We start from the raw sequence: 14,335 nt of genomic DNA, 5'->3' as shown, positions 1-14,335 counted from the left end.
CTTTGACAAGCTTTTCCTCCACTTGTCTTCAATAACTGTCTTTCTCACACCATCATCTGGCTGATTAAGTTTTCCTATCTACATATTTCTCAACATTTTCAAAAGATTTCTTCCATTCTCTTCTTACAACTTCCATTACTTACATTACTCACATGATTGACCAATTTGATTTTCTTCATTCTAATGTGACATCCCATTTTGAAAGCTTCCAACCTTGACTTCTTTACTGATGTAATTGTCCCTGTTTTACTACCATAAAGAAGAATGCTCCATAGGAGAGTCCCTATGAATTACTCCCTTGCTTCAATGCTCATATTCCCAAATGTGAGAAAACTCATCTTTTGGAAGACAGCCTTCTTCCTATGGACCACTTTATTGACAATTTCTTTATTGCTTTCTTGATCACAGGTTACTAGGGCAACCAGATATCTCCAATCTCCCAGAAACTATTCTCCAAAGTTCCTGGCATTCTCTGGTATTCCCTACACAGCTTCTACACTCCATTTCCTCAATTCTCTAACTTCCGTAGGTGTTTTGGATGCTTATTGCATTTCACAAACACTAGGTTGTGATCTGAATCCGCATCCACCGAATGGAAGCCGCACAAATTTTTCACACTTTTCCTAAACTTCTCTCTTACCATGATGCAGTGTATCTGATATCTCCTTGTATACCCTGGACTCCTCCACCCTTCATGATAATTTAACCATGCGTTTATAATGAATAACTTGTTTCTCCATCACAATTCTACTGCTTTCTCTCCCTGGTTGTCTTGCATTCATAATCCGAATTCTTTTATTTTGTTTCTATCCCTTCTTCCCTGATTGAGGCATTCCAGTCCCTCATCACCACTAGATTTTTCTTACCAGGGATTTTATTTGAATCTGAACTGCTCACATAGCTCATCTGCTTCTTCCTCCCAATGATTGCTAGTGAGCACGTGGACTTGAACCACCACAAGGTGGGTGGGTCATGCCTCAACTTCTACCCCCAGAATCCTATATCCTATCGCTTAACTTATCTATACCCACCACTCAGTAATCCCTCCAGTAACCCCCACTATCCTTCCACCTCACTTCACATTATCCAAAGATACCTATTCTCCCTTCCTCCATTTCCCTTTTGATATTTTCTCGCATATCTGCCCCATCATTGTCCTAACATTCCCTGCCCTTATGTTCTTTGCTGGCTTCTTCTCCATCTTCTTGGTCATATTTTCTTTTTTTTATGCTGCTGATGATGATAAGTGTTTCACATGTTGATGGCCTCAAGGACCTTGCCGACCTCGTTCCCATGAACAACACTAGCCCTTAGCACAAGCCTCCTCTTCGATAAGTTTATAAGGCTCATTTGATGGTAATCCATGATTTTTTGCCTACCTGCCACGAACTGCCCACCTACCCCCAAGATACAAACAAAATATGTACGTGGTATACAGTCCCACTCAAAACAATGAACCCTATTTGGACCTGTTCTGAGGGCAACGATTCCAAAAGCACTGGTAGAAACTCCAATTTTACCATGCCAGACTCCCTACATAAAAACCATAAGGCACAAAACAACCATGAATCTAAAATTGAGAAATCTCTGGTCTTTGATAAATGGTAGGACCATTTTTAAAAGCATATGGAATGAGAATAAATAAACAGAAAGAATCTTACCTGCATTCCAATCACAGCATAGATGAAAAACAACATCACTATGAGAAGGGCAACATATGGAAGGGCTTGGAAAGACTTTATGAATGTCCATAATAATGTCCGAATTCCTTCTCCTCTACTTAGAAGTTTTACCAGCCTCATCACACGAAATAGCCGAAAGAAGTTTATAGATATGAGGTTTGACCCTGGCTAGAAATACAAGGAAAAGTGAATGTTAAATGAAATTATCGAGGAAGATGGTTGAAACAAAGAATTAAAATGAAAACTGACTATCTCATTATGTATATTTATCTAAGTTAATTCACTATCAAGTAAGTGTGTAATGCTACCTGAAAGATGCAAATGGCGAGGTGTTATGCAAGATGCAGTTGTCTTATTACCACTACTATGTTATATATAATAATGTGCACTTAAGCCAAATATACTCTAGAGTAACAAGTACTTTATCCAAGTAGGTACAGAACCTAATAAGAAAGCAAGCATGATGAATATTGATATTAGTAGATAGTACACAATATCTGAACTAATTCTTGCCAAATACAGAAAATTCCCAATCATATTTGTATACATACTTTCATGCCTGGAAGTTAAAAAAAACACTCCAAGAATTCTGTAATTCATATACACAAGTTTTTTTATAACAAAAAAATTTGCTTCAGTACACAGTTAAATGAAAACTTTCTGTTGCAATTTGTGCCATGTACTCAAGTTTTTTAAATTTAGTTGAGATAAAAATATTATGTTACTATTAATCCTTTAAACACCAGAGTGCAACTACCAGCAGAATAAATACCATTTACCGAAGGTCCATTTCCTTGATGAGACTAAAATTAAAAATCTCTACAAAATGACCCTAATTCAAATAAATCAGTATGCAAGGTTCACTGGAACCCAAAGCTGAGATATATATGGCTTTCAGAAAAAATAAAAAATATTCATTTGGCTTTAGGGGGGAACAATAAAAAAAATGTATATATAAACATTCTAAAGATAAGCATCTCATTCATTATGGAACTTCAAAGAAACACTAATTGAGACCATAAACATCATCAAGCATTTCTGATACACCCTCAAAAAAACTAAAAATGAAGCAATATAGAGATAGAAATAGATATGGTAGGTACATATATTTATGGATTATAATTTGCATTAGGTTTTTCCCCTAATGTTAACTTGCATGATATAAAATCTATGCATATACTTCATTACTTAAAATTCACTATAAGGATAGGTAACAGCTGTATATAGAACCAGCCAACAGTCTCACAATGTTATATGTTTTTGAAGGCCAAAGTTGACCTAATTTTACATGTTGAAATATAAATACTGAAATTCAAAATTCAAATGAAATAGTACAGCTAAAAAAATGGCACTATTTCCCATCATGGTAGAGAGTATTTATCAATATACGTAAATACAACCTTAAAATGTAAGATAAGTCAAATGGCCAATGGTCAAAACATGGATGGCCCAAAATAAATATTGCAATGAATATGGCCGAGGACAATCTTAACGAACATTCTGAGCAATGCATGATAAGGGCATACATGTGATGCAGATATCTTAAGTGGGGATGTTAAAAAAAAGAAATTGATCAACAAGAAAAATATAAGGAGGCATTTCATGTTTCAGTTTCTTACAGTACAAAGGATCAGTTTGTTTGTATTACCATTTATGAAAAATGGAGATTTGGGCTTAATATATGCATTCATACTCCTTCACAGCTTAATGTACTGTAAAGTAAAAATACTAACAGAAACTTAAAAATAATCATTTAAACAGTCAACCTTAAGGTAAAAATGAATAGCTGCAATTTTCATTGCAGAAAACCATTAAAAAATTCTATGTTCGCCAGCAGAAAAATATGTAAATGTTATCACTAGGGATTTGCGAGTAATTGAAAATTGGAGTGAAGTAGTTGAAACTCGATACGAGTGCTTTGAGTAATATTATGAATGTTGAGTAGCGTCGTTTCTGTCACAGAGTCACTGAGGGCAGTATGCTCAGAAATCTGCCAACAAGAAGTGCTATCATCAAACTCGTGTAAGAATTGTTTATACATAATTTTTTTAATCGTCTTGGTATGGGAGTTTCAGCAGGCTCTACAGGTACCAGTAACCTACTTATAACAGTTTTCGCTGAGAGAATATGTATAAAAAACAAACGGAGTCAGTAGAGTAGCATGGCTCTATAGCTCTCTCTTCCCACTGGCATTGTACAAGACACATTAATTTTCATTCATCTCCTAATTCTGATACAATTACCATCAACATTCCTCATAATCTTTTCCCTTTCATATCAGTTAAGTCCACAAGATAAAATGCACTAGGGGATTGGAAAAATGAGACTATGTTGGTGCGTGCATTATTATATTGCCTAGTCCAGAAATTACCATAGTTCATACGACTTGACATGACTCTACAAGACACTTGCAAGTATGTATGTAGTTATGACTCAACTCGATACTTGACTTGAGATCAAAAGTACTTCTTGCACATCCCTAATTATCAGCATAAAAATGTAATAAAATTCCATAAAATTAATACAAAAAATTGATTTTCCATGGCACTAAAAGCCAAGATTCAATGATAGAAGACGCGATTATGATCCAAAATACAAAATGAACTGCTTTCTGACTGAAATTAAAAAATACTTGCACCAAATGAGGCAAGGGTGTTTGATAAATCAAGTAAAAATTTGTATTTAAAATAGATTTATCATTCAAATTTCTATTATTAGCATGGAAAAATAGATGTTACATTATATAGCTATACAGAGTATAGCTCCCCATGATAGAAGTATTGCAAAAATTGCATCCGTAGCCTATTTTACACTAAAAAAATTTCAGAACTAATGGGAAACAAGCTACATAGTTTCCTTTGAAATGTACCTTCAGCAAAATATGTTTTGAACTGTGGAGGATTTGCATACATGAGAAAATTCTGATTAGAGAAATACTCTGAGAGGGAAACATGCATTTAGATAACAAAAACCTAAGTCAAGAGTTTTAGGGAAACTATTGATGAAGAGATTAATTTTCTTTCTAAACACAGCATGTAGGTATTTAAAAGTACATTTTCAATTAGTCAGCAGGTAAAAAATAATATGCATGCTAAAAACTTTTATACATATCAGAACCAATGGCAATGAATCTATATAACATAAAATAGATCAATATACATATCCTCATTGGGGCTTATATACACACATAATTGGTGGAATAGCCAGAAAAGAAAGATATGGAAGTTTGGGGAGACTATGGATATGGTATCATAGGATTGGTAAGGCGGTTTGATGGTGTATTGAGAATCTTAAATACAAGACACCATTTGAAATTACTGTAGTTGTGTGTTACCCCCGTGTTACTTAAGTTAATGACCATGCATACAGGAACAAAGCATTCAATGTCCATAAAAAAGAAGCTTTAACTTCGTACTGAGTTTGTTCAGAAAAATATTTAACCTCATTTGAATGAGAAACCAATGGGAAAAAATGTCTCAAAGAGCAAAGTTTGTAAAAGTGAGTTGGCTCTTAGGATTAGATACTTAGATGGGTTTTACCCATTTAAGGTGAAATGGAATAGCTAATACTTGAATAATTAAGGAAGAGATCATAAACAGGGAACTGTACAGCTGAAATTTACCATGTGTACTCTACCTCAACCCAAAATTATAGAAAAGTAATACCTTCGATACCTAAGAAATTATATCGATGGCTAAGTTCTAACAACACGTATCTCAAAAATAGCAACTTTTCAGGAGAGCAAAAACGATTATTTTTTTTACTTGTACAGTGAAATTAAAAACCAAAAGTTCATAAAACTGAAAAAGAAGCATTTATTTGCTATATAAGAGTTGTTTTTTGCTTGTACTTTATTTTTTTAAAATGTTATCACGCTTGTTTAAGATACCTGTCTCAAACTGGCTGAATTTGAGATACGTGTTGTTAGAGCTTAGCCATTGATATACTAAAAGCTGGATGGTGCTCAAAAATGGAAGTGAAAATCTTATGGCAATTAGTGTTCACAAAAGTTTGGTTATTAGAAAATGTGAAGAGTATATCCATGAGGAATAGAAGTCCATTATAATGAGAATGGAGAAATATCCTGAAATCCTATACAATAATGCTCACTGGCTACCGATGAAATTCATCATCGGTTAAAAAAATCTCACCCTCATCAACGGAAAACAGTTTCAGAGTTCAGTCAAACAACTTTTCTTTGAAAAACTGCAATATAGACAACATGAAAATGCTACGCAAACCCTGAAAGCATATTTTATGGTCATGAACATTGCTGAACTGAACTCCTCATTACTGTTTGAAAAATGCAGTATGTATGCACATATGTTTGCATTAAAAATGATGAAATTGGTTCAACTTCCAGTCTCAGCTTGGCCATGGAAATAGGTACTGTCAGCAATATACTACCAAGTACATTGCAAAATAAAATTGGGCGCAAGAAAACATAGTTTTGATGCAGCTCACAAGCTGGGTTGGCACAGAAAGCCCATGCAACCCCATGTGAGCTTTTCAACTTGGATGACAACAGTGACAACTTGGGCACATATAATGGAAGGGAAAATAAAAGCCCTTATTGGACCCAAAAGTACTTGTCACAGTTTTTCCATAAACCAACCATTACTACAAATACTCTAATTGAGTAACACCCATTATAACAGACTTCTACAGTAATCTCCTTATTAATTCTAAAGTGAAGCATAATTTTCAATTTGAAAAGGAATATGAATATGTAATACTTCTTATTTTGGGCATGAGGTATGTTTTATGATCATAGCTATCTAGCATACTAAGACTTATATAGATAAACATGACACGTAAGTGCATGCATGTATCATTGAATTCATTACGTATGCATGATTATTATCCATTATATAATAATATTAGATGTAAAATTCGTGAAATAAAAAAGAATGAAAAAGTGAAGAAAGGAAGAGGGAAATTGGAGGAATCAAAAGTGAAGAAAAGGAACATTAAGGTCAATCTCGAATGATATCCTGTAAAAGCAAACTTACACTGAGGACAGGCTTCCCTTAGTTAGGAGCTACCACACATACATTTGAAACAAGTTATGCCACAAATAGTGCAGGAAATAAAAATATTTCAAGCAAAGAAGCATTTGGATAGTTCATAAAAACATAGAACTAAAAGTTTTGACAAATATTCCATGAATTATTTAAGTTCAAGGGAGACTGAGAAGGATGGCATTTACTGCAATGGAAGAGAGCAATTCCTGAAGAACAGAAAAACTATAGGAAATACCTTTAGAAGTTTTAAGTTAGCTGGGGATAAACCTGAGTGACATCTCTTAACAGCTAACTTAGGTAAATTATAAAGACAAGGTTAGCAAATAACCAAATTGATATAACCTACCTATTTCCAAAAAGGGATACCTTTATTTTTGCAGCCCCTTCGACATAAAAAATTGCTTAGATCCTAGCTACAAACACAAGCTGTATATACTAGCAAATAAATGCTACATCTATTTATATACAGAGCCAGATAACGTATAAAGCATTTAATTCTAAACAAATGATACTCGAGGCCATTTTTCACCCCAAACTATGGAGGAAACACGTCCTTATATTCATTATTAACTACCTTAACAAGATATTCAATTATAGAAATGATTGCTTTCATCAAGGAGATTCCATCAAGGGGCAAAATTAACGCCACATTTGTAGAACTTTCAAAATGTGACTTTTTTATTGTCTTCAACTGGCTGGAGACAATATAAATGGGCTTTCTGGCTAAATTTTAAGAAAATTACAAACCATAAATTATTAAATTCCTATACACTTCAACGGCTGTACTTGTCTTTGTTTTGAAAAACTTTAATCGCAGCTTAACACATTCAATGCGGATGATATTTTCACCGAAACCTCCAGTGACGGATGGGTGATTTTGCTTCATAACGGTGGTCTTGGAAGTAATACAACAGAATTTGCAATTTTTTTCGTTTCTATTTCAAGCAATTAGTAAAAAACCCTAATGACATACATGTATGCCACCCGTCACCAGTAATTGACAATTCACGCAACCCGCATTACACACATGCAATTTTCCTTGTATGAAGGAGTGAACTTTTCATATTTCCGTTTATAATACTTCTTCTACCATTGATTCCTTAGGTTAATGGCGGAAATATCTTGGAATTAGTCTTTACGTGTATTTTTTTTGTTTCAACGGCCGTAGATTTAATTTTTTCAAGTCACAGAAGTAGAACACACAATGAACGGCAAGAAAAATATAAATTTATGGGATAAACATTTTTTAAAATCTATGTTACCCCAGAGTTATTGCAAAATTGAAACATTTCAATAAAAATTCTCACAAATGTTAATGATATATTTGAAAGCAAGGCCTTGTAGCCCTGGTTGACCTTCACATTCTGGGCAAATTGCAGTCACTGTCCTTCGGATGCCTTCACGGTTAGCGGAGAAATGAAGAGCCTGCATCATTCCTAAAAACCTATCACGGCATATTTTCTCCCGAATATAGGTACTCACACTAATTCTGACCTCCAATCGTTAAAAAATCGTGTTAACCCTAATTGCGCCCATGTGGAGAAGAAGGCCCAGCCAAGTTACCAGTTCTCCCTGTCTAACAGCTTCCAATCCATTATGCCCTTAGTGAAGGCCCATGGTGAAGGATTTTGGAGGAAAATGCTTACAGCATTTTCTCCGTCTATTAGAGGATTATTTCAAAGAAAATATCATTTGCAAGTTGAAATAATCTCTGGGAGTGCCGCTGGTAGGGAGGGACTCCAACCTTGAGCCTTAAAAATTATCAAGCAAAATAGTACAATTTGTGTAATGGAGTGTTGCATATGTGATTAATACCTTAGTTTTTATGAAAATTAAGACTGTATCTGTACCTAACACTAGAATGTATTAATGACCTACAAAATGAAAACACCATAATGATCAGAGGACAAGTAATTGATGCAGAGCAATGACTGAGAAAATATGCCGTAAAATTAGGAAAAAAACCCAAATTATGTAAGAAAACGTAATTTGCAATAATTATTTTAAAATTATTAATAAAGTATAAAATACGACCTTTTGGACCGCATGGAAACATTTTTGAATAAAATAGTGAGTTTTGAGACGGGAATACACGTTATTAACAAAAACTAAGTCTGATAATAATTTTTGTGGTTGTACATAAGATATGAATAAATTAAAAAATAAGATAAAAATACTATTTCAAGGGCATAAATAATGGTTAAATGCCGTAATGCTTAAAATACCTCTGAGTCTATTTTTTTCCGCAATTTCGTTTACAAAGCTAAGGAAACAAATAAACAAGTAAAAAAATACAGACCAATACTGTAGATAATGTAATGCAGTGTTGCATACGCCATTAATATGTTATTTTTTTATGAAAAGGAAGAAAATCTGCAACTAACCCAACACGTATGAATAACTCAGAAAATGAAATAAAATAGAAATGAATAGAGGATTGGTAATTGACCTAGGGAAACGAATGAGAAAATATGCAGTAAAAGTAGGAAAAAGACCCAAAAAAAATCACCCAGGATAAACGTAATTTTCATTAATAAAAAAATGTTCCTAGCAAAAGAAATTCAAATATAACATCATTAACTGAAGCACCGCACTAAGATCATTTTTTTATAATGTAGTGAGTATGAAACGGGGATAAATATCTTCAATAAAAAAGTTAGTCTAATCATAATTTTTGTGATAGCACATAAAATATGAATAAATTAAAAATAAAGGTAAAAAAACAAATTTAAAAGAATTATCCATATGTAAGACATGATTATGATATTTACGATAAGAATGATGAAAAAGAGACGAAGGAAATGAAAAGAAAAATCTCAACCTGCCAAATTGTTCCAAAAACAGCAGTAAAGTAAACAAAAAAACACTAAAAATGAAGGAACACGTAGAACTAGAAACGGACACTTCCGCAATGGTGTAAGGTCAATCCCGAACTGCGGGAGGGTGAAAAAGTAACGCTAGGTGCGCTCGGAGCACCCTAGTGACCAGCGGAAAAACGTACTCCCGAAGACATACATTTATGTCATCCGCCTGAGTGGAAAAGCCCTCATGACATATATATATGTCATCCGCACTGAATGTGTTAATTATAAATGCTGTTTTGCCAAAAAAATTAGATAAGGTGAATCACATGAAAAGAATCTCGATGAAAATGAAAATTATACACCTCTCTACATAGCTTTTCAAGTTAGAAAAATTATGCCAACTAATTGATTGAAAATGATGAAACAGTTGATTGAAACTGCCAGAAAAAGTGTTAACTAGATAAAATAAGCATTGAAACGTCCATATCTTGAGAAACTTGATTCAGGCTTTGAGTTCAATCCTTCAAGTGGTCAATGATAGAAAAAAATGTCTGTACAACATATGCCACAATTATTTATTTTGAATTGACCATTTATGACAGAACCTCCTTAACTGACAATAAATCTAATCAAGATTATTCATGACAAATTCAAATTGACTAAGTTACAATCCGTCATCACTGACTTAGGTCATTAATGTCAGCAATAACATGAACATCACCCTTTTCCCTGACACTTGGATGCTTTTTTGCATCCATTTATCCCAATACTTTCGTGAAAATCAGACATGATGACTTTCCTAAGTCTTAACACATTCACTGCGGAGGATACCAAGTGGTGTAATTTTTCACCTATACACTACATACAAGGCTCAAAAAATGATGACAGAAGGAAAACATTAGCTGGATCATGCAAGACTTCATGAGAATCATCAGAAGAACACAAGAGAAAATACTGCACTGTCTTTTAAGTTGTGCACCAAGCATTTATGGTCAGAAAGTACTAAAAGAAGAGTGAAATTTGCTTGCAAAACTTTCAAAATTTTAAATATTTCTAATTACAGATTTCATCTCTTGACAAGCAAGAAGGAGAAGTCAGGAAAACTTTGTCATTTGGTACATATTTACGAAAAGAGAAAAATGAGAAGAAATGTAAGGTAGCCTATACAATGCACACACTAACAAAGATATAATTTATAATAAAAACTTTAGTTTTCAACTGCCTTCATTCATTTAGAACACAATATAGTAAGCTATGGTAGTCACTGTTATAATTATATGGCATTGAAAATGTCATGATTGGAGTGATACATACAATTTAGGAAGAATGGCAAAAAATGGTTCCACAAAAACACATGAAAACACAAAAAATAATTAACATGTATCACACCATTTCCTTCTTTTTTCATGAGGTACCTAAAGTGAAAATCTAGACATTTTCACTAAATATAACCATCATTAGGATGCAATTGAACTTACAAAATGTAAAGCTAAGATTTTTTCTCCTTGTATTAGCCCAAGAACATTTTTACTTAATTCAGCATAACAGCTATTCATTAAACTCTCATCAGCACCCAATCCATTAGTATATTAACCATTTTCACCAGATGAATAAGCAGAATCATAGGTTTTCAAAATTCATTACTACTATATCAGCAATGCCAAACAGGAGTGATTATAGGAGGGCATCTTCTGTGTCCACATTATCAGTTACGATTACCTAAAACCTTTGTAATTGGTTTCAACAACTGAGCTTCAATCTTCCTTTAGCACTACTTAACCTCAACACATTCTCCCCAGCTTACCAATTTTCTTGCATGCTGTGGCGATGGTACATATTTTGAAATTAGTAATAATACATAAACAATCAACTTAATGCGTAGCCATTTATCTGAAAGGGTAAAATTTAATTCCCAACCTCATCCCACAGCCTCTCAAAAATATCTTACAAGATGGTAAGGACAGCATGAATCAAAGGTGGGTCATGCCGGCTGGGAGGACCATATATGTGTGACCCACTGGTTGGCCATGCGACTCTCCAGTGAGAACTGCTATGACCCACAAGTGACCCATACCTGAGTGAATGTGTTAATATCCACTCCTAATACATTTAGCTGGACTTGTGAATTTTTCTGGATACTTTGTTTATTCCTTAAAATAATATAGGTACTATAAATACGCAATATATTTTACTTAGTGTGGCGAAATAAACAAACTCTAAAAATGAAAATGGCAGGTAAGCAGCAGAACAAATGTAACCAAGAAGCATATTTTTCAAGCAAATAAGCACAACACCTAGCAAAAATTTTAAATAAAAACTAGCAACTCACACAAACTATTCAATAACTACTTAAATCAAATACATATTCATCATCAACCTTTTCATTCCTGAAAAAAGATTAACCTGTTTCTCTTAGGACAACTACATGATAAATATTTTCTTGCCATGCTTAATGTCCCTAGCATCAGCAAGAAACATGCTTCTAAGAAAAAGTATGTTATAGCTTTTCCTACAATAAATATTTGATTAATATTTTTTAATATTAAAAGATTATTAATAATTATAGAGAGTACATAAGTATGTATACCCTTAGTTTGAGGAAGATAATAATATAACTTCAATAAAATATATTATGTAGACTATAGATATACTTAAAAATTAACATTTCAATAGGTAATATAATAAATATAAGTATAATGGTAATAAAGGAAAAGGGTGATTTAAGTCTAGTTGTAATTCTTCTCAGCAATCCCCGGTTTATGACAGCTTCACAGTGAAGTAATGAAACATTCTTAGTCTTAAATAATAAATACATTATCGTTCCGGTAGGTATTTTGTCTTCCCAGGATAAGTAAAATTACATTGAAAACAGCAGCAAAGTCATTATTTTAACATATGGTTACACTCTAAAAATGAGTCTGTGAGAATGCCATTTCAGGATGATCCCCTAAGAATTACAGAAGTACACCTGTTAATGACTTGAAAATAATATGCAAACAAAAGGAAGCCATGTGCCCTCATTCATAATTTCAGCTTAAATAGCAGCTAATACACAGTCCAAAACATCTAAATTTTCAACTATGCTATTGAACTAATAGCAAACATTCAAGCCAGAGACAAGTTATTTTATGTATCAGAATCAGAAAATATTAATACCATTCCCTCATCGGAGACAAAGCTCCTTGGCAAAGAAAGCATTTATACCTTCTCCTACCTATTATTCCCTATTCACAATATCATCAAGATAATAAATATAAACACTAGTAACGCAATATTTTCCTCAGAATGGTATAAAATTTCATTTAATGTATCATATATGCTAATGTAGCACCGCTTTACTGTACAAAGCTATTTAAATGGATAAAATTGGTATGTACACATGCACGTAGAAAAAATCCAATAGTAAAATAAATTTGCAAATTCAGAAAATTATTGAAATGCAGAAAAGGCCATGTCATTTACACCTCTTCTAACTATCTCAAATAATAGCTAAGAGATATAGATGTTTCACTAGAGCATATAAAGTTGACGATTTCGTACACAAATCAGCAGCTAATCATAACCAGCATGATATTAGCAATACCATGCAGAGAGTAGTTCATACACACTAGAAAATATGTACAAATCCAGTATATATGGTGCATTCTTCAGTTTGAATTTAATAAGGCATTCATATTATTCTTTAGATGGGTTGCTTTGATAAGCGAGTAGCGGCCATGTATTTCCATTGCAAGTAGCAGAATAAATTCAATCCATGCATTCATCAATGCTATGACACTCAAATTCAATGATTGTAAAAAAGAATGAAGGCTAGCGCAAATGCTTTATCTCAGAAGAAGAATGTAACAGAGTGAGCTCTTCAATGTTATGCATGCAATCAGCAATTTATTAGTCTAGGGAAACAAAATTTCACAGTAATAGAACATTTATTATATTAGTTACTTAACACAAACCTTAAACCTTGCAGGTGTCTGGAATGTTGAGGCATGGAATGAAAGACCTTAGTAATTAGTAAATACAGTAGTGATAAGTCATTTTCTTAAGTGAAGAAGATTAGATGGTCCAGCAAACGAATACTTATATAGAATATTTTCTGTGATGTGACAACCCAAATATTCTAAATCAAGATTTTGAAAATTTACCGCTTTTGGCTGGATGATAATATGAAGTTAATTACTTAAAACAGCAAAGTACGTCAAGCAGATAGTAGCGTTTAAATGAAGAATATAAGCCATAAGTTTAAATTTACTTTAGTTGTTTGTGTCAGTCAAGACAGCCATTTATTACTTTTATTATTTATTGTGTAATTATTGAATACAACAGTTATTTAAGAAATTAAGCAGACAATATGTTACAGAGATTAATTGGGATAATACTGCATGAGTGGGAACATATACATGTAAAAGTACTTTCAATTCACCTATGATTTTATGGCATTGAGCACTTGTTATGGATAATGAAGAGACCAATTATGGAGAAAAACTCATAATATGTTTCTGAAAACTAAATATGTGCCGCATAGTGAACTATAATTATACCTAACAACATGGCAGCTTATCTTTCATGAAGATGTCTTCAAACATATGGTAAATGAGCAACAACCAATCAAAAGACGAATGACAACACCATTAAGTGATACAAAATGGACTATGTAAATGGAAACATAAGATCAAATGGATTATGTCCGAGTACCCAATGATTGACTCTTCAATTTTGTCAGAACAGCTACTTAAAAGCTGAGATACCTGCTTCAAATCTACCATTACATATTTCAAGAAATTTTTTATTTCAACTAATCATTTCCCTGCCCCCTTTGTATGTATAG

General features: G+C 33.2%; 1 protein-coding gene across 1 annotated transcript in view; it reads right to left on the bottom strand.

The window, feature by feature from the left end:
• The window catches only part of LOC124171523 (muscle calcium channel subunit alpha-1), a 287,447-nt gene that overhangs the window by 62,806 nt on the left and 210,306 nt on the right, over positions 1-14,335 (bottom strand). Inside the window, exons 29-30 of the mRNA XM_046550696.1 lie at positions 13,464-13,481; positions 1,662-1,850 (exon numbers count right to left, since the gene is read on the bottom strand). Of these exons, the coding sequence (XP_046406652.1) occupies positions 1,662-1,850; positions 13,464-13,481 (207 nt within the window). The remainder of the gene's footprint in view (positions 1-1,661; positions 1,851-13,463; positions 13,482-14,335) is intronic.

The sequence above is a fragment of the Ischnura elegans genome, chromosome X (assembly GCF_921293095.1).
Source record: "Ischnura elegans chromosome X, ioIscEleg1.1, whole genome shotgun sequence".
Lineage (NCBI taxonomy): Eukaryota > Metazoa > Arthropoda > Insecta > Odonata > Coenagrionidae > Ischnura > Ischnura elegans.
Note: the sequence above shows the minus strand (reverse complement) of the source record. Positions and strands in the feature narration are given on the sequence as shown.